Source organism: Oncorhynchus keta, chromosome 9 (genome assembly GCF_023373465.1).
Source record: "Oncorhynchus keta strain PuntledgeMale-10-30-2019 chromosome 9, Oket_V2, whole genome shotgun sequence".
NCBI classification, from domain to species: domain Eukaryota; kingdom Metazoa; phylum Chordata; class Actinopteri; order Salmoniformes; family Salmonidae; genus Oncorhynchus; species Oncorhynchus keta.
In genome coordinates, this window is record NC_068429.1 from 41,423,590 (window position 1) to 41,449,240 (window position 25,651).

Here is a 25,651-nt window from a genome sequence, read left to right on the forward strand (position 1 = left end):
ACCATAAACAATTAATGGTTGAATTCAGGAAGTTTAAGCTGCCTATCAAAAAGCATTTGAAACCAGTGGACAGCTAGTGAAAAAGGCACTCTTGCAACAGCTGCATAGTGTGGATCCCGGCCTATGGAATAAAAGTGTGGCTTTTATTGCTCAATCTAATTCATGCTGATAAAAAAATTCATCCAGAGGCCTAATGGATACATGCTCAAACTCACACACTTTTGATAGTCTTAAAGGGGCAATCTGTAGTTGTTACATCCATTTTTGGACTTATAAATTATATATATATTCATGTAAAGATATAATTGAATCATATTATTTATTATATGTAGTAGAAAGTGATGGGTAAGAAGAAGAAGCATACACAACCAACCCATAAAGTAAAATCTATCATCCCATATATGGCCAGCTATGTAAACTTTAACATGGATTTATCCTGCAATACATGTCGTTCGATTGGTAAGATACATTTTTGTCTTCTTCTAATGCCTCTTAAGGGGAAAGTAATCTAAAAGTAACTGTAATCAGATTATGTTACTGAGTTTAGGTAATCCAAAAGTGTCAGGTTCGTTGTTGGAGTGAGTGGACCAAGGTGCAGCATGCGTAGAGTTCCACATATTTGAATAAATCGAAACTCACCAAACACAAACAAACAAGAAAGCACAAACGAAAAGTGACGTTCTTGGCTGCTCACAGGCAGCTACACAAAAACAAGATCCCACAATCTAAGGTGGGAATAAGGTCTGCCCAAGTATCCCCAATCAGAGACAACGATAAACAGCTGCCTCTGATTGGGAACCATACTAGGCCAACAAAGAAATAAAAACATAGATTTGCCCACCCAAGTCACACCCTGACATAACCAAATAGAGAATAAAAAAAGGCTCTCTAAGGTCCGGGCGTGACAAAAAGTTACGTTACTGATTACAATTTTGGACAAGTAACTAGTAACTCTAATGGGTTACATTTAGAATGTAACCTACCCAACCCTGTGAATTATAATAGATTAAATTTGTTTATTAGTCATATGCACAGGGTTGCAGATGTAATTGCTTGCAGGGTACAGTGAAATTCTCATGCCCTAATGCTCCGAGCACAGTATATCAGCACCAGGGCATGGCTAGATTGTGTCCAGCTTTTGTCAAATTAACTTTAAAAAGGGGAAATGTTAAGCATTTTAGCTAACCCTAACCCCTTTTCTAACCTTAACCTAATTATCCTAACCTGCTACATTAATTATTCTAACCTGCTGCGTAAGTTCTCCTAACCTGTTACGAAAAGTAAAATCTAACATTAATTTGACTTAAGCTGGACCCCTTCTAGCCATAAGCTCAGCACCAACCTGCTACAATTAAATTGTTATGGCTGGGGGCAGTATTGAGTAGCTTGGATGAATAAGGTGCCCAGAGTAAACTGCCATCTACTGCATGTTATTAGTATATTTGGATAGAAAACACTCTGACGTTTCTAAAACTGTTTAAATGATGTCTGTGAGTATAACAGAACTCATATGGCAAGCAAAAACCTGAGAAAAAATCCAACCAGGAAGTGGGAGGTTTGTAGTTTTTCAAATCATTGCCTATCGAATACACAGTGTCTATGGGGTCATATTGCACTTCCTAAGGCTTCCACTAGTTGTCAACAGTCTTTAGAACCTTGTTTGATGCTTCTACTGTGAGGAGGGGGGAATGGGAGCTGAATGAGTCAGAGGTCTGCCAGAGTAGCATGAGCTTATCACACGCGCTCACGTGAGAGTTAGCTTGCATTCCATTGCATTTCTACAGACAGGAATTCTCCGGTTGAAACATTATTGAAGATTTATGATAAAAAAAACATCCTAAAGATTGATTCTATACTTCGTTTCACATGTTTATGACTTTTTGTCTGAACCTTCGCCTGGACTTGCCCGTGCGTCGTGAGTTTGGATTGTGTACTAAACACACAAACAAAAAGGAGGTATTTGGACATAAATTATGGACTTTATCGAACAAATCAAACATTTATTGTGGAACTGGGAGTGCATTATGATGAAGATCATCAACGGTAAGTGAATATTTATAATGCTATTTCTGACTTCTGTTGACTCCACAACATGGCGGATATCTGTATGGCTTGTTTTGTTGTCTGAGCGCTGTACTCAGATTATTGCATGGTGTGCTTTTTCGTGTAAAGCTTTTTTGAAATCTGACACAGCTGTTGCATTAAGGAGAAGTTTATCTAAAGTTCCATGCACAACACTTGTATTTTCATCAACATTTATGATGAGTATTTCTGTAAATTGATGTGGCTCTCTGCAAAATCACTGGATATTTTGGAACTACTGAACATAACGCGCCAATGTAAACTCAGATCTTTGGATATAAATATGAACTTTATCGAACAAAACGTACAAAATGTACAAAAAACGTACAGAACGTAAAAAAATACATGTATTGTGTAACATGAAGTCCTATGAGTGTCATCTGATGAAGATCATCAAAGGTTAGTAATTAATTTTATCTCTATTTCTGCTTTTTGTGATTCCTCTCTTTGGCTGTGTTTTTCTGTGACTAGGTGCAGACCTAACATAATCGTTTGGTGTGCTTTCGTCGTAAAGCCTTTTTGAAATTGGACACTGTGGTGGGATTAACAACAAGTTTATCTTTAAAATGGTGTAAAATACGTCAATGTTTGAGTAATTTTAATTATGAGATTTCTGTTGTTTTGAATTTGGCGCCCTGCACTTTCACTGGCTGTTGTCATATCGATCCCGTTCGCGGGATCGCAGCCATAATTAAGCAATAAGGCCTGAGGGGGTATGGTATATGGCCAATATACCACACGACGCAACGCAGAGTGCCTGGATACAGACCTTAGCCGTGGTGTATTGGCTATATACCACAAACCTCCGAGGTGCCTTATTACTTTTATAAACTGGTTACCACTATAATTAGAGCAGTAAAAATAGATGTTTTCTCATACCTGTGGTATATGGTCTAATATACTACGGCTGTCAGCCAATCAGCATTCAGTGCTTGAACCACCCAGTTTATAGCATGCATTATAGGAAAATAATGCACGATTTTGAATGCCCTTAAATCCAATCAGAAACGACTATTCAACAGTGCCATGGTATCAATAGCAATAATTTGAGCTGCACTTGATTTAGCTGTGCCATGTATAATGGAACCACGTCCGAAAAGTGCAAACTCCAATGTCAGTCAAGCCATCTCAAATAATTTCAAGCATTTTACATATTATTTGACCTATATCTTAATACTAAGAGCAAATAGAGTTTCAACAGGCATCAAGTGGTTTAACATTTAAAAAAAGTAATGTTTCCAAAAAGAGTAAGGTTTCCAAAACTTCACACCTCAGGGACTTTGTCAGTGTCAAAGGCTCTGACGATCACCTTGCCAGAAAACATGAAAATTATCAATGCCAAATTATTTTGCATTGGTAATAGTCACAAACTCTGAATTAGTATTTATTAGAAAAAAATAGTAAAACAAAAACTGGGCGCAGGTTTTGTTTGACTGAACTAGGAAATGATACATGATATTTTAAGCCACTAGAGGGTGCTACTACCTTCATGCAGGAATATGTGTTAATCAATGTGCAGTGCTTTAAAGGCGCAGTGCAGTCACAAACGTGATTTCCAGTTTTTCTTTAATTATATATCCACACTATGAGGTCGAAATAACACTCTGAAATTGTGAAAATGATGATAATACTCTTTTAGTGTAAGTGAATTTCAGCCTGTTCAGTTGGGATGGAGTTGTTGGCCCACACCATGACATTACAATCTGACCTGATTATTCTGAGCAATGACTAGTCTTGAAAACCGGACCCTAGGCAACACAGTGACTAGAGTCTGGTTCGATGATGGACTCTTTTGTTGAGCTCTGCTACCTGACCGACGGGCCGGGCTCAGATATCACTCAATTGATCACTAACACTTTGAAGCTGAGCCATTTGCCCATGCTCTGCTGCGCAGTACAGCAGTATCTGACTAAGATCATAACATAGTGTTAGAAGTGCTTCAACCGTGTCAAATATAAGACAGGGGTTATTGTTTCACAGAAAATAATAATGGTCCCTGAATGGTTTTGTCTTAGTTTAGAGTGACAAAAAGTAGCTAACAGCTCTCTCCTGTCTCTTAATTGAGCAGGTTTTTGAGACTAATTTATGACCAGTCATCTTTTATGTGAATATGTATCCTCATACTATTAAGTGGGGTAGGCTTTAGAGCAGGGGTTCCCAAACTTTTTGGAGACCGTGACCCGATCTGGATTTTTAAAATGTACCAGGACCCCACCATGTAAAACAAGTAATTTAATCAAAGGTCAATGTTTAATATTTGAATTGGGGTTATGACAATCTATTACAAATCAGTCTAACAGTGATTTATTAAACATACAATTAGAAAGACTGCATGGGGGCTTTAAATGTATAATATGAGTTGTTAAATCATTTTGTGGATGATCTGCTCAACATAAGAAATTATTGTTCAAAGTTGAGATTAGAGCTATAACCAGTTAATATTTACACCATACAGTATCTACAAAACGGGGAACTAACTTACAGTTGAAGATCTCTGTTAACTGTAAGTGCTGTTCTTGTGAAGGGGAAACATCTGGGAGCAACAACTGCTCACCCGCGAAGTGGTAGGCCACACAAACTCACAGAACAGGACCGCCGAGTACTGAAGCACGTAGCTCATAAAAATCATCTGTCCTCTGTTGCAACACTCACTACCGAGTTCCAAACTGCCTCTGGAAGCAATGTCAGCAAAATAACTGTCCCTCGGGAGCTTCATGAAACGAGTTTGCATGGCTGATCAGCCACACACAAGCCTAAGATCACCATGCCCAATGCCAAGCATCGGCTGGAGTGGTGTAAAGCTCGCCGCATTAGACTCTGGAGCAATGGAAACGTGTTCTCTGGAGTGATGTATCATCACTCTTCACCATCTGGCAATCCAATGGAAGAATCTGGGTTTGTCAGATGCCAGGAGAATGGTACCTGCCCGAATGCATAGTGCCAACTGTAAAGTTTTGTGGAGGAGGAATAATGGTCTGGGGCTGTTTTTCATGGTTTGGCCTAGGCCCCTTAATTCCAGTGAAGGGAAATCTTAACGCTACAGCATACAATGACATTCTAGACTATTCTGTGCTTCCAACTTTGTGGCAACAGTTTGGGGTAGGCCCTTTCCTGTTTCAGGATGATAATGCCCCCATGCACAAAGTGAGGTTCATACAGAAATTATTTGTTGAGATCGGTGTGAAAGAACTTGACTGGCCTGCACAGAGCCCTGACCTCAACCTCACCGAACACCTTTGGGATGAATTGGAACGCCGACTGCGAGCCAGGCCTAATCGCCCAACATCAGTGCCCTACCTCACTCATTTTCTTGTGGCTGAATGGAAGCAAGTCCCCCCAGCAATGTTTCAACATCTAGTGGAAAGCCTTCCCATAAGAGTGGAGGCTGTTATAGCAGCAAAGGGAGGAACCAACCCCATATTAATGCCCATGATTTTTGGAATGAGATGTTCGAAGAGCAGGTGTCCACATATGTTTGGTCATGTAGTGTATATGGTCCCAGTCCCACCCCTGGGAACTTATTTATGGAGTATGTAGTAGGCAACATTACTATTGTAGTCTCTTTCAACTGATAGTGTAAAAATATGGCTATTATAATCGATAAGAAACATGTAGCTGATAAGACTCTCACACCAAGCAATAGGCCAAGAGAGTTATCAGTTTGTTCCTTGTCAATTATAATTAATGGGAAATCCTTACAGTGCGCCTGCCTACTTTACAAATGCCTCCATAGAATTTTGTCATACACCCTGCAAGTCGTAAGATTTGATGAACATTGGGGCTTGCAGAAAGTATTCACTCCCTCGACTTATTCCACATTGTGTTGTGTTACAGCTGGAATTTATAATGGATTAAATTTCAGATGTTGTATCACTGGCCTACACATAATACCCCACAATGTCAAAGTGGAATTATGTTTTTAGAATTGTTTACAAATGAATGAAAAAGGAAAACCTGAAATGTCTTGAGTCAATAAGTTTTCAACCCCTTTGTTATGGCAAGCCTAAATAAGTTCAGGAGTAAATATTTGCTTAACAAGTCACATAATAAGTTGCATGGACACAACCTTATTGATGTCACTTGTTAAACACACTTCAATCAGTGGAGATGATTGACCACTGTGTGCAATAATAATGTTTAACATGATTTTTGAATGACTACGTCATCTCTGTATCCCACACATACAATTATTATCTGTAAGGTATCTAAGTCGAGCAGTGAATTTCAAACACAGATTCAAGCACAAAGACCAGGGACGTTTTCCAATGCCTTGCAAAGAAGGACACCTACTGGTAGATGAGTTAATTAAAACCTCTCTGGGATAGGAGGCAGTATTTTCACATCCGGATGAAAAGCGTGCCCAAAGTAACCTGCCTGCTACTCAGGCCCAGAAGCTAGGATATGCATATTATTAGTAGACTTGGATAGAAAACACTCTGAAGTTTCTTAAACTGTTTGAATAATGTCTGTGAGTATAACAGAACTGATTTGGCAGGCAAAACCCCGAGCACAATCCATCCAAATAAAACATTTTTTGAGGTCAATCTGTTTTCCATTAGTTTTCTATGGCAAGCCCGTTTTAATAGAAATATACTTGCAGTTCCTATGGCATCCACTAGATGTCAACAGTCTTTAGAAATTGGTTGATGTTTTTCTTTGATTAATGAACAAGTAGCCCTTTCCTTTCTGGGTGTATAGCCAAGTGGACTGTTTTGTTTGGTGCACGTGACCTGGAGCTCGCTCCACTTTCATTTGATCCGCTATTGAACACAGTTTATCCCGTCTTAAATTGTATCGATTATTTACGTTTTAAAATACCTAAAGTTGGATTAGGAAAGTTGTTTGAAATGTTTGGACCAAGATTACAGGTAATTTATTAGATACTTAGTAGTCATGTTGGGCGAGTTGGAAACAGTGTTTTTCTGAATCAAACGCACCAAATAAATGGACATTTTGGGGATATAACGATGGAATTAATCGAACAAAATGACTATTTGTGATGTTTATGGGACATATTGGAGTGCCAACAGAAGAAGATCTTCAAAGGTAAGGCATGAATTATATCGTTATTTCTTGTGTTACGCCTGGCAGGTTGAAATATGATTGTCATGTGTTTGTTTGATGGGGTGCTGTCCTCAGATAATAGCATGGTTTGCTTTCGCCTTAAAGCCTTTTTGAAATCTGACACGGTGGCTGGATTAACAAGAAGTTAAGCTTTATTTTCGTGTATTGCACTTGTGATTGTATGAAAGTTAAATATTTCTAATAATTGAATTTGAATTTGGCGCTCTGCCATTTCACCGGCTGTTGCCTAATCGATCCTGCTAACGGGATTTGATCCATAAGGTTTTAATTTTAAAAAAACAGACAACAGTTTACAATTGGCTCATTCATCCCCCTCCTCTCCCCTGTAACTATTCCCCAGGTTGTTGCTGCAAATGAGAACGTGTTCTCAGTCAACTTACCTGGTAAAATAACAAATAAATTAAATAAATAAAGACATTAAATATCCCTTTGAGCATGGTGAAGTTATTAATTACACTTTGGATGGTGTACCAATACACCAAGTCACTACAAAGATACAGGCGTCCTTCCTACTGTAACTCAGTTGCTGGAGAGGAAGGAAACTGCCCAGGGATTTCACCATGAGGTCAATGGTGACTTTAAAACAGTTACAGAGTTTAATGGCTGTAATGGGAGAAAACTGAGCATGGATCAACAACATTGTAGTTACTCCACAATATTAACCTAATTGACAGAGTAAAAAGAAGGAAGTCTGTACATAATTGTTTTTAACCATTCCAAAACATGCATCCTGTTTGCCATAAGGCACTAAAGTGAAACTGCAAAACATGTGGCAAAGAAATTAACTTTATGTCCTGAATACAAAGTGTTATGTTTTGGGGCAAACACAACACATCACTGAGTACCACTCTTCATATTTTCAAGCATGGTGGTGGCTACATCATGTTATGGGTATGCTTGTCATCAGCAAGGAAAAGGGAGTGTTTAGGATAAAAACAAACAGAATAGCACAGGCAAAATTCCAGAGGAAAACCTGGTTCATCCAAATATTGTTCAATTCAGGTGTGCAAAACTCTTAGAGACTAACCCAGAAACACTCACAGCTGTAATTGCTGCCAACAGTGATTCTAACACGTATTGACTCAGGGGTGTGAATACTTATGTAAATGAGATATTTCTGTATTTTAATTTAATACATTTGCTAACATTTCTAAAAACACGTTTTCACTTTGTCAATATGGGGTATTATGTATCGATGGGTGAGAGAAAAACATATATTTCATCCATTTTGAATTCAGGCTGTAACACAACAAAATGTGGAATAAATCAAGGGGTATGAATAGTTTCTGAAGGCACTGTATATCAGGATCAAAGCTGTGTAATTTAACATTTTATCTTTCTTTCTAAAACACAATATTTTACACACACGTCATAATCCGATGGTACCAGTACAGAGCTCGAAGCGGAAACCCCTCCCGAATCCCAACTCGGGCAGCGGAGCAAAAGAAAAGAAGAATTCCAAGGAATCAGGAAACACTGAGAAATAGTAGAAGAGAAAAGAAACTATCAGTATAAAGTGAGTGCAATCTGCCATTGATTGTATCAACTGTCTATTTGAACGGAATCGACATGTAGATGTGATATTTGCTAGAGAACGAACACTCGAGAAATGGTTTAGGAGATTTTTTTCCTAAAGAAAAAAAAAAAACGTCCAGCCAGGCATCCGACATTAATAGCAGGAATAGCTAAGTTTACCTAGCGGGCTAGCTAGCAAGCTAATCAAAATACGGATAACTTAATTAGCCATGATATTATTATAGCGACCTTTTATAATACATAGCTGTTTATCGCCCGTAAAATAGTCACTGTGGGTAACGTTACCTAGCACGCTACCGCTAAAATAGTTTGCTAGTTAGCCAATGTGAATCAGATTATGTTCAGATTTAGCTAGTTAGCCTACTCTTGCTAATTAACTACTGGACTGTACTTGGTAAGAAGAGGCACCGCCGCACTGTTAGGAGATTTGGCTGTTGTGTTGTTCTAGCTTGCTAGCTAGCGAATGCCTTTGCTTTGCTGCATAATTGTTAACACAAACTTTCCTCGGGATGGGAAACATGTAACGTTAAATAGCCATTTTAGGTGAAACGGTTCAAATTATGTCAGCTTTCAAATAGTTAATCATGATTGTTATTGTTTTAGTAGAACTGGTTTTGACATATGACAACTTGTTTGCAGTATAACCAGTATTATTGGGTAAAAGTTCAATGCTGCTGTGAAGTACTGTATTATGAATTGCTACAAAATGGGCGGAGGGAACGGATGCAGTTACAGCAAACCTTATCACAGCCAACTGGTCCAATAGGACTTGACAAAACCTTTTGTCACACTCAACCAGCTGTATCCAATATTCTCTCCCATCATAGATAGGCTATTCGTTGGCCAAATGAAATATATTAGCTAGCAACAGTGTTTGCATACACCTACATTAATACACACAGGTTAGAAATGCAAATCCAGAAAACAATGTATCATCATCAGTTGTTTCATGTCAGGGACACTGTTTGTCTGTCAGCCTTGAGTTCCATGACCTTTTCATGCCACACCAGTGAGAAGAATGAGGACATTCCTTTACTAGACTGCTCGCTCAGATGGGGTATTCAAGTAGCAGTACCCTCCCTACAGACCCTGTTCTGTAGCACACAGCAAATCCTTGTTGAGCTTAGCTAACTCCCACTGATGATCTCCTTCAGCAGCCCACCACCACCCACTCTAATTGTGTTATTGCTGGTGAGAGAGGATTGTAACAACATCACATGAAGACATTTCGCTGTCATACTCCTGTGTGCAAGTGTACAACCACACTGTTTGACTCGTCATTTGTTGCACACATTAGGGAGGAAAATAACCCCAAATGTGTCAAAAAAAACAACAACATTGTGGCCCATTTGACACCTATTTACTGTAGCTGTTCCAGGCTGCATTAAATCATGAAAATAGTCCGGGCATTGCACCTTGCTTGTTGTCCCTCATTTAGGTCAAATCAAACTTTAGTTGTCATATGTGCCTAATACAACCGGTGTTACTGTGAAAATCCTACTTACAAGCCCTTAACCAACAATGCAGTTCAGGAAAGAGTTAAGAAAATATGTATACAAATAAACTAAAGTAACAAATAATGAAAAGTAACACAATACAATGACAATAACAAGGCTATATACAGGGGACTAGCTTTGTCCTGAAACTCTCAATAGAAACTTTATTAGTCCATGGTGAAGCTCGGACGGAAAGAGCCTATATCTTTTACTACAAAGAGTCGTTTGAAATTGAGAGCTGTTCATCTTTATCATTAACTTATTGTTTGACAAGTTTTTCACATCTGTGGGCTTATGAAATGTGCTCATGAAATGTGCTGGCTTTGGTTGAATTTCCTTTTTTGTACCCAAGGTTTGTTGTTGTCACGATACACTGTCAGGTCAAAGTGATCTGTCTCGTAAGTGACACAACAAACTCCCTCTCTTGTACATTCACTAGATGGCCAGTCAGAGGCTATTTCTTTATTGTGGATGACTCAGTAAGTTATGCAAGCTTAATTTTCAATGTTGTCTTTGTAGACCCTAAAGGCTAAGTATTGAGATGTTGCCTGCCGGATGATGGAGGAACCAACAACCATTTTGTGTCAGGGGAAAAAGGTGAAGGTGTACCACAGTTTACAGCTTCCTGTTCCTGAAGCTCCAAGTCCGCAGCTCTGCGGCTCTCTTGCATTAGGAAGCATGGAGAGAAAAAAAGCCTTGAAAGGTGTTAAATGTCTACTAACACAGACCTATTCAATGGTATTTGTTTATCAGGATGTCAAATGCTGAAACGTGTTCTCGCAGTCCACTCCATTGTTTTTGTACGTTTGTGGTAGTGCTGGGAATTGCCAGGGACATCCAACAATATCATGTGATACGTTTTGCGATTCTATATTTATCTCTATTCTTTATGTTTGGCTTTTGCGATTTAGATTCTGCGATTTTATTCAATTTGATGTTCAAACAAATTTATATTGCTCACTGTGTCTGCTGCAGAACAGCAAACAAGAGAGAGCCTAGGAAAAATTAGAAAACCGGGCTATGTGGGGTGGCCAGTCCTCTTCTGGCTGTGCCGGGTAGAGATTATAGGAGTTTGCAGAGGAACAAGAGAGAGCCATTAGAAAACGAGTTTAGGAAGAAAAAAGTACTCAAACATGTTGGCACACCATTTTAAAACATGTAAAAATGACTATAGGATGAGAAATACTGGAGTCTCGGCGCAGGTACAACTGTATAGTGCTAGCTAACATAACTACCTAGCTATTTTATCATTTTTATCGATACTTGTAGTCACAGTATACTCTACTGTATCGATCTTACCCCATCCCTAGTTGGTGTTTGCCTTCACCAAGTTTGTCTCCCTATCAGTCAGACACTGACATTTTGTGGCTTTAGTTTAGTGGGATGAATCAGTCTGGTCATAGTTAGGCCTATAGTTTGATAAAACTCACATTGAAACATACAAAAAAATCCATTTTTTTTTGTCATATAACCTACGATGTTTGAGAATAGGGAGTTGCGGCCCCCCTTAGCGTTCTCTTGTTGGTGTCCCATGGCTTGATTCTTAGGCCGGCCTACATCAATTGCATTATAACCACTTTGTGGTTTTCTTTCATACTCTTTCTCTGGATACTTGCTGGTGGCTTTTACATTTGGTAGGCGACTGATGACTTGAACATGCACTGTAGTCTGTGTTCCTGAAGATGCTCCCTTGATCTTCTCTGACTAAAGGTAGGTGTTCTAGAAAATGGTCTTTGTTGAGGTCAAACGTGTGGTGTTGCCTGTGGCTTCATGTAAGTGTTCAAAGACACCTTGTAAAGGGGATGTTAACTGTTCACAGTAATGTAAGGGGCAAGTGGTAGCCAGGAGATCAAGTTTCACAAAAATGCATGGTTGTTAGGCCTAGGCTAATACAGAAGCTTTTCTAGAATGGCAAAGTCCCTGTTTAGCTAGTTAACTTTTAGTAGCCTAGTGTATGTCAGTTTATGGGGTTTCCTCAATGATAAAAGGCCTATGTTATCATTTTGAGGTTCGGTTCATGCTTTTGTCTTCCGCTGTGAAAGATTTGCTTCTGATCCAGCTTCTCTAATGGTATTTTAAAGCTTGTTTTTAAGTAAACCAGAGACATTAGCTATAAACTGTATAGTTTCAGTACTCGCGCTGTAGAGTGGAGTCATGTACCTCATCCTTGTTAGCCTGTGACTTGTGGGTGGTAAAATTACGCCTTTTGAATTCCTTTCAGGCAGTGTTCACATCATCATGCCAAGAATGTGCAACAAGCCTGAATATTTCACTGTGATCCGTGACCGAAAACCTGACACTCCGTCCACTTGATTTTGCATGGACAGCCTAAATACAATTCCCATGATCTTCTGTATCATTAAATTGTTACAATTCAAGACGAAAAAAGGTTTCCTGAATGTGGAGGACATTTTTGTGTTTGCTTAGTAGCCTCTTGTTGTGATTGTCCTGGTATTTATGCTATGACCCATTGATGACACAGGTTAGACAAGTCTGCTTGACGAATGAGGCGGTTCTTGTTGAGTTTCTACATCTCTGAATTTCAGCCGCTCCATTCTCATAAGGGAGATTGCACGTTTTCAAATATTAGACCAAGGCACACTATTTGAAGACGTTCCTTTCCAATTAGTCTACAGTGGGTGGCACGTGTGATCTTACTGGGACACACACAAGCACATTCCCAAATAGTAAACCACATTTTTCTACCCTCTGGGATGCTTGGTACATCTTTGACAAATTGTATTTGCCAAACCTTTTATCTTCCAAAACTGATAGTTCAAGATATGTTCTTGGTACCTTGTTTTTTTTTTGTACTCATTGTGAGACAATGGAACAGAACAGAAGGCTCGGAGATAATGCGCTCTCCCCCCTGGGGTTTAAAGACAGATTAAATATCTAGTAGTAGCAGAGGTACAGTGAATCTATCTATAAAGGTTGACCCTTATATCTCATGTTAGAGAATTCACCAGCCTACATCCTGTTGTTGTAGATACAGTATATCGAACAATGGTTTCTGGCCTCTCTATCAACTTTGTTTTAATGTCTCCATGTGGTTTAACAGGCTACCTACCTGAGAGCTGTGGTGTGATGCGGCTAGGGCTAGTCTATGTGTTGCGTCTCTTGTTACGCTTCAGTTTTGTGCTGTTCACTGTTCTCACACCCACTTCCTGAGCTAAGCTGGTCGTCCTCCCCTCCTTATTCATTATTTCAGAGAACTCTGCCTCTTCCATTAACAGGCTGTTGCAGTCTATAAAGGGTTTGGCTTATGAAAGGAGTGCCTTTTTATTTAGGCTATGTCATAGAAAACCATCCACAAACTGTTTGCTGTACTTTGTAGAAAAATAGGTTTCACCCATGTACTATAGCTTCTGTATGTGCAAATATCAATGCTTAGTTTTCTGTCCCTCTCAATCCTCCTTCCAGGAAAGATGCAGACCTGAGGGTGATTTCCCCGTCCTCTCGGCCCAGCGAAGTGTGAGCCTAAACAGCGTGCCTTGAGGAAGACTGAAGGGAAGAGGGACGATGGGGTTCGGACGGGACCTGCGGAACTCCCACGACGGGCTGTTGAAGCTGCAGGACTGGGAGCTGAAGCTGCTGGAGACGGTGAAGCGCTTCATGACGCTACGGGTGAAGAGCGACAAGGAGTACGCCTCACTTCTCCTCAATATCAGCCAGCAGGTGGAAAAGCACGACAACTCCTCCCAGATGGACTACATCAGCAACGTTTCCAAGGTATCAACCTATTCAAACATATCAATACACAGTAAAGACAGGTACAATACAGACCCAACAGTGAACACCGACTACAGCAACCTAAGGCAAGATAGGAGATGATAAGATGGTGGTTTGTTGACCGCCGAAGCCAAAATGATATGCAATATTATTAGACACAACACACACCAGTGAACATGTAGATTCATTAAAGACCATATCTCCCTTTTTATCTGATGTTTTTACCAGTGGGGATCCCACACTTATGAATGTGGGTTGTTTTTCTGCTGTTGAGCAGGATGTTGGAAGGGGAGTGTGGAACTGGGTTGGTTATAGTGGGATATCAGCCACAGCGTTGTGTAGAAAGTGTTCTACAGGAGGCGTTAAATGCTTTTGCTTCGAAGAAGAAAACATTTGCACAATACATCATGCCTTAAAGTTCCAGTTGATTTTCCTATATACTGAAATCAGGCGTGACATTGCGATCTCCTATATCCCTCTTTCTCTCCCTCTCATCTATCTTCTTCCACCTCCATCTCTCCAGTCTTGGGCCCACATGGTCCAGCAGACGGAACAGCTGAGTAAGATCATGAAGTGTCACGCGGAGGAGCTGAACTCGGGCCCTCTGCACAGACTCACCATGATGATCAAAGACAAGCAGCAGGTCAAGAAGAGCTACCAGAGCATCCACACACAGATCGAGTTTGAGATGAACAAGGTATTGTATGCACTCACCGTACACACATTTACCGTTTCTTCATACACTATCCTCCCTGTGCATTGACTTTATTTACGGTTATGGAGCGTTTGTTGACAAGGTGTTTCACATGTAGTCCGAGTAGAAACGAGGTGAACTTTACTTATGTCAAAGATGCTAATGTTGCTTTTGTTGACGATGTGATGTTTCTGACATTATCTCTTCTAGGTGACAAAAAGTGACCTAGAGAAGTTAAAGGGCACCTATAGACAATTGACAAAGGACGCCCACAGTGCCAAAGAAAAATACAGAGAAGCAATGGTGAAAGGTAAACATTTCTACTGAACATTGACAGAAAGCTCAAGTTGAATATGTTTTCGTAGTGGAGTTTTCCTTAGAAATGCATGAAGTCTTAGTAGAAACCATCTGAAGTGCATCGATACCTACCGCACCAAACCTTTGGAGGCAGATCGTATGACTGACATGGGAGGCGAATGATGAGGCACACCCAATGATGTCCCTCGAATGATGAGGCACAACCAAATTAAACCTCCGTACAAACCAGCAGCACAGCATTTCTTTGGGGCGGCAGACTAGTGGTTAGAGCGTTGGGCCAGTAACCGAGAGGTTGCTGGATCGAATCCCCGAGCTGACAAGGTAAAAATCTGTCCTTCTGCCCCCGAACAAGGCAGTTAACCCACTAGGCCGTCATTGTAAATAAGGATTTGTTCTTAACTGACTTGCCTGGTTAAATAAAGGTTAAATAAAACAAATTAAAAATGTCTTCTTGTTTTGATTTCAGGCAAGGAGCCAGAGAAGGCGAGGGAGCGCTACGACAAGACCACTATGAAGTTGCACAACCTCCACAACCAGTACGTGCTGGCGGTGCGGAGCGCCCAGCTCCACCAGGAGCACTACCACGACACCACGCTGCCCCTCCTCCTCGACTCCCTGCAGAAGATGCAGGAGGAGATGATCAGTGCACTGTGAGTGTGTCAAGCGGAGATTCGGGAAGGGATTACAACATACTCATGGCTTTGAAAAGATGCTGGAGGTCAATGTACTGTGATGTGTTTGTTATGTTAGGTTACTTTATGTTAGGTTACTTTGTTTCAATTCTATATGATGTGTTACTTTAAGTCATGCTACTATGTTACGTCTTTGTTACGTGATGTAGTATTGAAAAATAAGGTAGGTAAACAACGCTGTTCGCAGTGAGTAAATTAAGTCCTGATACTTTGCATTTTTCCCACAAAGGTGTTTACCCTCTACTGCACTACTGGTCCCGACTCTTAGGTTAACAACTGATGAAGGTCTACGGGCTGAAATGTTGTTGGTTAACACACTTGGGTGCATATGTCACTGTGTGCAAAGTGCTCCTTTTCTGCAATGTCCAACCTAGACGTTCAGCAGCACACTGCAGATTACCATATCTGTAACACCCTAACATGTCAGGCAATTTAAACATTCTTCGGAATTACGTAAATCCAGAATTATTTTAGTATAGCGAGTTAGGAGTTATTGTTTTCATGTGGGACGATCCCAGATGAGGCTTAATCACATAATTTCATAGCTGTCAAGGGATTACTAGGAGGCAGAGGCATTTTCAGATGTCCTGTTTAACTTCTTGATGCACCCATCCCGTTAGCAGGATCATTTTTGTCAACATCCGCTGAACTGCAGAGCGCCAAATTCAAATTAAATTACTAAAAATATTTAGTTTTCATGAAATCACAAGTGCGATATAGCACAAACACAGTTTAGCTTGTTGTTAATCCACCTGGCAGTGTCAGATTTCAAAAAAGCTTTTCAGCAAAAGCATACCAAGCATTTATTTATTTATTTCACCTTTATTTAACCAGGTAGGCAAGTTGAGAACAAGTTCTCATTTACAATTGCGACCTGGCCAAGATAAAGCAAAGCAGTTCGACACGTACAACAACACAGAGTTACACATGGAGTAAAACAAACATACAGTCAATAATACAGTAGAAAAATAAGTCTATATACAATATGAGCAAATGAGGTGAGATAAGGGAGGTAAAGGCAAAAAAGGCCATGGTGGCGAAGTAAATACAATACAGCAAGTTTCAAAAATATATATATAAAAAAATAAACACTGGAATGGTAGATTTGCAATGGAAAAATGTGCAAAGTAGAGAGAAATAATGGGGGAGCAAAATACATACAGTAGGGGGAGACGTAGTTGTTTGGGTTAAATTATAGATGGGCTATGTACAGGTGCAGTAATCTGTGAGCTTCTCTGACAGCTGGTGCTTAAAGCTAGTGAGGGGGATAAGTGTTTCCAGTTTCATAGATTTTTGCAGTTCGTTCCAGTCATTGGCAACAGAGAACTAGAAGGCGAGGCGGCCAAAGTAACAATTGGTTTTGGGGGTGACCAGAGAGATATACCTGCTGGAGCGCCTGCTACAGGTGGGTGCTGCTATGGTGACCAGCGAGGTGAGATAAGGTTGGGACTTTACCTAGCAGGGTCTTGTAGATGACCTGGAGCCAGTGGGTTTGGCGATGAGTATGAAGCGAGGGCCAACCAACGAGAGCGTACAGGTCGCAGTGGTGGGTAGTATATGGGGCTTTGGTGACAAAACGGATGGCACTGTGATAGACTGCATCCAATTTATTGAGTAGGGTATTGGAGGCTATTTTGTAAATGACGTCGCTGAAGTCGAGGATCGGTAGGATGGTCAGTTTTACAAGGGTATGTTTGGCAGCATGAGTGAAGGAGGCTTTGTTGCGAAATGGGAAGCCAATTCTAGATTTAACTTTGGATTGGAGATGTTTGATGTGGGTCTGGAAGGAGAGTTTACAGTCTAACCAGACACCTAGGTATTTGTAGTTGTCCACATATTCGAAGACAGACCCGTCCAGAGTAGTGATGTTGGACGGGCGGGCGGGCAGGTGCAGGCAGCGATTGGTTGAAGAGCATGCATTTAGTTTTACTTGTATTTAAGAACAATTGGAGGCCACGGAAGGAGTGTTGGCATTGAAGCTCGTCTGGAGGGTTGTTAACACAGTGTCCAAAGAAGGGCCAGAAGTATACAGAATGGTGTCGTCTGCGTAGAGGTGGATCAGAGACTCACCAGCAGCAAGAGCGACATCATTGATGTATACAGAGAAGAGAGTCGGTCCAAGAATTGAACCCTGTGGCACCCCCAATAGAGACTTCCAGAGGCCCGGACAACAGGCCCTCCGATTTGACACACTGAACTCTATCAGAGAAATAGTTGGTGAACCAGACGAGGCAATCATTTGAGAAACCAAGGCTATCGCGTCTGCCAATGAGGATGTGGTGATTGACAGAGTCGAAAGCCTTGGCCAGGTCAATGAATAGTTTATGTAAAGACATCTCTTTCAGTAGACAAAACATTACAAACAGCTAGCAGCCAAGTAGATTGGTCACGAAAGTCAGAAAAGCAATAAAATGAATGATCTTCGGATGTTTGCACTCACGAGACTCCCAGTTACACAATAAATGTTCCTTTTGTTCTATAAAGATTGTTTTTATATCCAAAATACCTCCATTTGGTTGGCAAGTTATGTTCAGAAATCCACAGGCTCGAGCGGTCACAACCAGGCAGACGAAAATTCCAAATAGTATCCGTAAAGTTCGTAGAAACATGTCAAACGTTTTTTATAATCAAACCTCAGGTTGTTTTTACAATATATAATCAATAATATTTCAACCGGGACTGTAGCATCTTCAATAGGAGAGAGAGATAAAATGTCTGCTTCAAGCTGTTGCATATGCAAAACGCTGCTGGCACCCAGCCATACAATGACGCGATGTGATCTTTCTCGCTGATTTTTCAAAGTAAAAGCCTGAAACTATGTCTAAAGACTGTTCACACCATGGGGAAGCCATAGGAAAAGGAATCTGGTTGAGATCCCTTTAAATGGAGCGAAGGCAGGCAATGGAACAGAGGTTTCAGAAAAAACAGCACTTCCTGGTTGGATTTTCCTCAGGTTTTCGCCTGCAATATCAGTTCTGATATACTCACAGACAAAATTGTCACAGTTTTGGGATCTTTAGAGTGTTTTCTATCCTAATCTGACAACTATATGCATATTCTAGTTTCTGGGCCTGAGAAATAGGCAGTATCATTTGGGTACGTTTTTCATCCATACATCAAATCAAATTTATTTATATAGCCCTTCGTACATCAGCTGATATCTCAAAGTGCTGTACAGAAACCCAGCCTAAAACCACAAACAGCAAACAATGCAGGTGTAAAAGCACGGTGGCTAGGAAAAACTCCCTAGAAAGGCCAAAACCTAGGAAGAAACCTAGAGAGGAACCGGGCTATGTGGGGTGGCCAGTCCTCTTCTGGCTGTGCCGGGTAGAGATTATAACAGAACATGACCAAGATGTTCAAATGTTCATAAATGACCAGCATGGTCGAATAATAATAAGGCAGAACAGTTGAAACTGGAGCAGCAGCACAGTCAGGTGGACTGGGGACAGCAAGGAGCCATCATGTCAGGTAGTCCTGGGGCACGGTCCTAGGGCTCAGGTCCTCCGAGAGAGAGAAAGAAAGAGAGAATTAGAGAGAGCATATGTGGGGTGGCCAGTCCTCTTCTGGCTGTGCCGGGTGGAGATTATAACAGAACGTGGCCAAGATGTTCAAATGTTCATAAATGACGAGCATGGTTGAATAATAGTAAGGCAGAACAGTTGAAACTGGAGCAAAATCAAAATACTGCCCCCTACAGTAAACAAGTTAAAGGAAAATTCTACCCCCAAACTATCTTTTGGTATTTGTTTAATTAGTCCATTATTGACATAGTCCCAAAATGTTTTGCATGTCAGCAATCCACAAGGAGTAAGTTAGAAATAGTTGCTTTAATGTAAAACCAGTTTTCGAGACCACCTAAAGTGAGACCGATTCAAGACCAAGACAGGGTTAAATGAAAAATGCGAGTCCAGTTCAAGACCATGATTTTAATTTAGTCAAATCACCACCATAATACGAGTCCAAAATGTCCAGTATTTCTGTGTTCATATTTCAGGACAACATATGGATGCTTTAGACATTCAGAATAGTGAAAATAGAAAACACTACAAATTATTACTAACCCAAACACAGTGGGGAACAATGAGGACCGACTACGCCTTCAGAGAAGGGCGAAGGATTTATAAAATAATGATTGTAATGATAATTATAATTTTCAATGAGGATCTGATTTCATCTCTTCAGTTTTTGTTAACACTGAAGGGGAAAAAAAGATCCAATCAGGATTTTTTTTGCTTGTTTCTGAAGAGATAAATCTAGCTAGTTTAGTCAGCCCTTGGCTAGGCCATCAGACGCTAGATAAAGGCATCTGCCATTCATCTGTATTAGGGCAGCGTTTTGGAGTGACAGTGGAATCAACCAATCACATTTTGATTTAATGGGTGAGACCGTTTTTGCAAAATTGTATGGAAACTTCTGCCTTGAAGGCAACAGGTCATCGCGCAATAGCAAGCAGTAGTTTCCCCACGGTCTAGCGAGCTAGCATTTGTTGTCGTCTAGTTTGTAGCGACTGCAGCAGGTGTTATCAAAGAGGATGTTGTCGCTAATTTGTTAGCTTCTCCCTTATCAAGAATAACTTTCAACAAGAAGTGAAGTTTTAAATGATCATCATCTGGTGATTGGAACTGTGTTTTTTTTATTTTATTGCAGCACGCTTGCTGTTAGCCATATCTTTGAAAATAACTTATGTGCGTGAAACATTGTTGCATTTAAAGTGGAACTGAGAGTATTTGACCGACCATTAAATCTTATTAAAATCTGTTCATATACACCCACAGGAGGAATGACACTTAAAAAAATAAATAGTACAAAAAAATAAAAAATCTGGCAAGCGACCACTTAGAACGTTTGGTAATTAGGTATACTAAGGCATTTGTGAAAATTCTATAGTAATATACACCGGGAAAGAGGCTGTGCGTTTGGACAATTAATAGACACTGCAATTAATAAAACCGAATAAAAACATCTGTTTTGTCTAGGACCGGAGTCTACACAGACCGGTGTGCCATAGCCAATCAGAGCTACAGTAGGCCTTTATACAAACAAACCATTTGCTACAAGGGCCTGCCATCATTCACTTTGAACTGGACTGTGTGTTTACAGGCAGTTGCAACAGCGTGACTTTTAGATCATTAGAACGCATTTGCCAAAAGCCACAAAATACACCTGAATGGATTTCTGCAATTATGTAAACACCACGGGAGTCCTCTTACATTTGAGAACTTTACAGTCCTATTGATCAAACAACCATGACAAGGTAGGCTCTCTCTCCCTCAGTTATGCACATCAACAAGATCAACAAGTAATGCTAGCCAGAGCAAGATGAGCTAAAATCTAATGAAAGAACATCAGATATACCCTCTCAAACTTTTTCAGCTAGTTTGACGTCAAAATTGCACTGATAAACGATGGGAAATTGTAGCCTCCTTGTCTTTCTGCAGCTTGCCTGCCAATGCATTCTTGTCCCAACCATGCACCCAAGTTAACTGACTAAAGTTGGCTAGCTAGCTATTTCCAGACACAAATGAGAACACGCCTCTGACCATTTTACTCTCTGTAGCAGAGCTGGTTAGGCTGTTTACATGTTATCTTGAGCGTTCTTGACCAACGATTACTTTTTTTTGCCTACATTCAGTGGTTTAAAATACTTATATTAAAAATACTTTAAAGTACTACTTAAGTAGTTTTTTGGGGTATCTGTACTTTACTATTTATATATTTTTACCCCTTTTTCTCCCCAATTTCGTGGTATCCAATTGTCTCATTGCTGCAACTCCCGTACGGACTCGGGAGAGGCGAAGGTCGTGAGCCGTGCGTCCTTCGAAACACAACACAACCCAACCAAGCTTCACTGCTTCTTGACACAATGCCCACTTAACCCAGAAGCCAGCCGCACCAATGTGTTGGAGGAAGCACCGTACACCTGACAACCGTCTCAGCGTGCACTGTGCCCGACCCGCCACAGGAGTCGCTAGTGCGCAATGGGACAAGGACATCCCTGCCGGCCAAACCCCCCCTAATCCAGACGACGCTGGGCCAGTTGTGCGCCGGAGCCTGAACTCGAACCCAGTATCTCTAGTGGCACAGCTAGCACTGCGATGTGGTTCCTTAGACCACTGCGCCACTCGGGAGGTCTACTATTTATATTTTTGACTACTTTTACTTTTACTTGACTACATTCCTTAAGAAAATATAGTACTTTTTACTCCATACATTTTCCTTGACACCCAAAAGTACTTGTTACATTTTGAATGCTTAGAAGGACAGGAAAATAGTCAAATTCATGCACTTATCAACTGAACATCCCTGGTCATCCCTACTGCCTCTGATCTGGCGGACACACTAAACACAAATGCTTTGTTTGTAAATTATGTCTGAATGTTGGATTAAAAAACTAGAAAATGGTGCCATCTGGTTTGCTTAATATAAGGAATTTGAAATTATTTATACTTTTGATACTTAAGTATATTTTAAACCAAATACTTTTATACTTTTACTCAAGCAGAATTTTACTGGGTTACTTTTACTTGAGTCATTTTCTATTGAGGCATCTTAACTTTTGCTGAAGGACTTTTTCCACCACTGCCTACGTTTACTGACACCTGTCATATTCAGCAGGTGTTGTGTGTTCGTAAATGTATCAGTTCTGCGCTCTGGCACACTCAGATGAGAGTGCTCTGAAATCGGAGTAGATCGCCAGAGGGAATTTGCAAACGCAAGACATGTGCTAACTGGATGACAGGGGTTCTTGCCAGCTTACCAAATCACACCTGCATCTCTAGCTGTGTATAGACTCAGAAAAACAATGTAAACAAACGTCAGTCACTCACCCACTCCAATGGCATAACATGACATCCTACTAGCAGCTAGCTAGCATAAACTGGGAATTTTTGTAGTACTCAAGTACTTGTAGTACTTTTAGATGTTTGTAGTACTCGAGACCGGACTCGAGTACTACAACATTGAATAAAATTGCACCCAAAAACTATCTTTTGGTATTTGTTTACAGCCGGCATCATATGATGCTAAATGCATCATACCGGCTGTATTTATGTATTTGAAAAGCTATGTATCTTAAACTTGATTGCTGACAAGAATTTGTGACTATATCAGCAATGGGCTAATTTACCGAATAACAAAAGGTGGTTTTGGGGTGCTGTTTTACTTTAAGCAACTATTTCTAACTTTCCCCCTTGTGGAAGTTTGGCAAATTGCAACGACACTTAGGCTGTATTCGAAACAACTATCCCCCTCCCCTGCATTCCATTTCCCGCAACACGGTGGAGAGTTGCACTTGAGTCTTTGGCTTTCAGTTTGGTCCACCGACTTCAAAGAAATATGTATTCAATATTTTTAGTTATTGGATAATATATTTCATAGAGATTTATACTAATAGATAAATTGAGCGTATTCTAACTGTGTTTTATGTCATTTTCAGGAAGGGGATTTTGGAGGAATACAGTGAAATTACCAGTCTCTTAACTGATGAAATAGTAAAGGTCCACAAAGAAATACACACGTCCATCGACCAAATTGACCCTGTGTCAGAGTATGAACACTTCATTGAGGTCTACAGGTAGGTTTTTAGTGATTTTGCCTTAGAGACTGAACTGAAAAACCAACTTCTCTGGTTGAAAACAGCCATGTGGCATTGATGAGTCATAAACATTTATTCTAGTGTCAAAATTGACTACAAAGGGTAAATAGGATCATTTTGGTCATAAAGTCAGTCTCGTCCAAAATCTGAGATTTGTGAGATGATTAGGGGGAAAAATGTCACAGAATTAAGGGAACGCCACCGTTTTCTTTGGGTTGGGGTTATTTCAATCCTGCCCACATTTGGCAGCACCCAAGTAATCTTCAAGACCCAATCGTAATGCACATGGTCAATTTGGTTTGACTTTGGATATCCCTATGGTGCAAGTGAAGGACTAACAGTAAATTACACAATGTACAATGAGTGTACCAAACATTATGAACACCTGCTCTTTCCATGACATAGACTGACCAGGTGAAAGCTATGATCCCTTATTGATGTCACTTGTTAAATCCACTTTATTCAGTGTAGATGAACCGGATGAGACGGGTTAAAGAAGGATTTTTAAGCCTTGAGACAATTGAGACATGGAGTGTGTATGTGTGCCATTAAGAGGGTGAATGGGCGAGACAAAAGATGTAAGTGCCTTTGAACGGGGTATGATAGGTGCCAGGCGCACCGGGTTGTATCAAGAACTGCAACGCTGCTGGGTTTTTCACACTCAAAAGTTGCCTATGTGTACACCCAAAGGACATCCAGTCAACTTGAGGTTGTTCTGAGAGCAAGGAGGGGGGTGGACTCAAAATTAGGAAGGTATTTCTAATGTTTTGTACACTCAATATTGGGACAATATTTTAACATTTCAATAGCTCCAAGTTTCAATTAATTATAAACCTCAAAACCACTATATATTGTGGAAATTCATATACAAATATTGAAAGCATTTAATGATACAACTAAAAGGTGTTCAACATGAAAATATTGTCCCATTTACATTGTGTAATTAATTGGCGGTCCCTAACTAGCCCCACAGATAGGCTATCCAAAGTCAAACCAAGTTTGCCACGGTCACACAACAGCCGGCTGAAGCTAATTGGCGAAGGAAGCTACTTCCAGACTCGACCTGATTAGACTGTTTCAAGTTATCTAGAAGGGTGAGTGACTAATTGTGTACTGTTTTGGCAGTGTGTACAAGCGCTTCCCGTGTACACACACACACACACACACACACACACACACACACACACACACACACACACACACACGAGACAACCACATCAAAGCATGCCTCCAAGACCCAACTCTCTTTCTCAGTTACATTTCCTAAAGAGGAGGATTGACCTAGAGGCTAAATCAGTCAGTTCAGCCCATCTTTAAAGGAAAATTCCACCCCAAAATTATCTTTTGGTATTTGTTTCATTAGTCCATTGTTGATATAGTCTCAATGTTTTGCATGTCAGCAATCAAGTTTTCAAGATGCATAACTTTCAACATACCCAAATCTGGCCCGTATGATGCTGCTTTTTGCATCATATGGGACAGCTTGCTGTATTTTTTTAAGTTAAATATCTTGAAAACTTGATTGCTGACATGCAAAACATTGAGACTATATCAACAATGGACTAATGAAACAAATACCAAAAGATAATTTTGGGACTATATCATCAATGGACTAATAAAACAAATGCCCCAAAATAGTTTTGGGGTATTTTCATTGAAGTAACAGTACGTTTGTCCCCATTTTAAATGATTTTGGTTAACATGAGATGTAATCTTCCAGGTCTCCAGAAACCAAAGAACCGAATGTAGAATTTGACATTTCACTGCTGGAGGAAACAGAGAATCTTCAAGCAAACGAGATCCTATGGAACAATTTGACTGCAGACAGTTTACAAGCGATGTGAGTACAACAATGTATGAAGGGAGGAGAGTATTGCGGTCATTGACCCTGTCTCGCGCTGATGTTTTGAAAAGAAGGTGGGAGGATGTTGTGAGGAATCAAGGAAGGACTTTTGAGATCCATCCATCTTCTTCCACAGGCTAAAATCCACATCAGATGAGCTGGTCCTCACTCAGCAGAGCCTACGCAGCAAGGAGGATCTTATGCAGGACCTGGAGAACAAGATCGAGGAGTCCACCAGAACATGTGAAAGGAAATCTGAGTACGTTGCTACCTTGTCTGATTAATCAGGCTATAATACACAATTAATTGGTGTATATACAGTGGGGCAAAAAAGTATTTAGTCAGCCACCAATTATGCAAGTTCTCCCACTTAAAAGGATAAGAGAGGCCTGTAATTTTCATCATAGGTACACTTCAACTATGACAGACAAAATGAGAGAAAAAAAATCCAGAAAATCACATTTGTAGGATTTTTAATGAATTTATTTGAAAATTATGGTGGAAAATAAGCATTTGGTCAATAACAAAAGTTTATCTCAATACTTTGTACATGTGTTTGTGTGTATATATATATAT

General features: G+C 40.3%; 1 protein-coding gene across 2 annotated transcripts in view; it reads left to right on the forward strand.

The window, feature by feature from the left end:
• Positions 1 to 8,533: 8,533 nt before the first annotated feature.
• Positions 8,534 to 25,651, forward strand: part of fer (fer (fps/fes related) tyrosine kinase) — a 37,225-nt gene continuing 20,107 nt past the window's right edge. For both annotated transcript variants that reach the window (XM_035776628.2, XM_035776629.2), the window contains exons 1-8: positions 8,534 to 8,683; positions 13,623 to 13,931; positions 14,455 to 14,628; positions 14,836 to 14,935; positions 15,410 to 15,593; positions 23,074 to 23,211; positions 24,953 to 25,072; positions 25,212 to 25,334. In XM_035776628.2, coding sequence (XP_035632521.2) covers positions 13,722 to 13,931; positions 14,455 to 14,628; positions 14,836 to 14,935; positions 15,410 to 15,593; positions 23,074 to 23,211; positions 24,953 to 25,072; positions 25,212 to 25,334 — 1,049 coding nt within the window. In that variant the 5' untranslated portion in view covers positions 8,534 to 8,683; positions 13,623 to 13,721. The remainder of the gene's footprint in view (positions 8,684 to 13,622; positions 13,932 to 14,454; positions 14,629 to 14,835; positions 14,936 to 15,409; positions 15,594 to 23,073; positions 23,212 to 24,952; positions 25,073 to 25,211; positions 25,335 to 25,651) is intronic.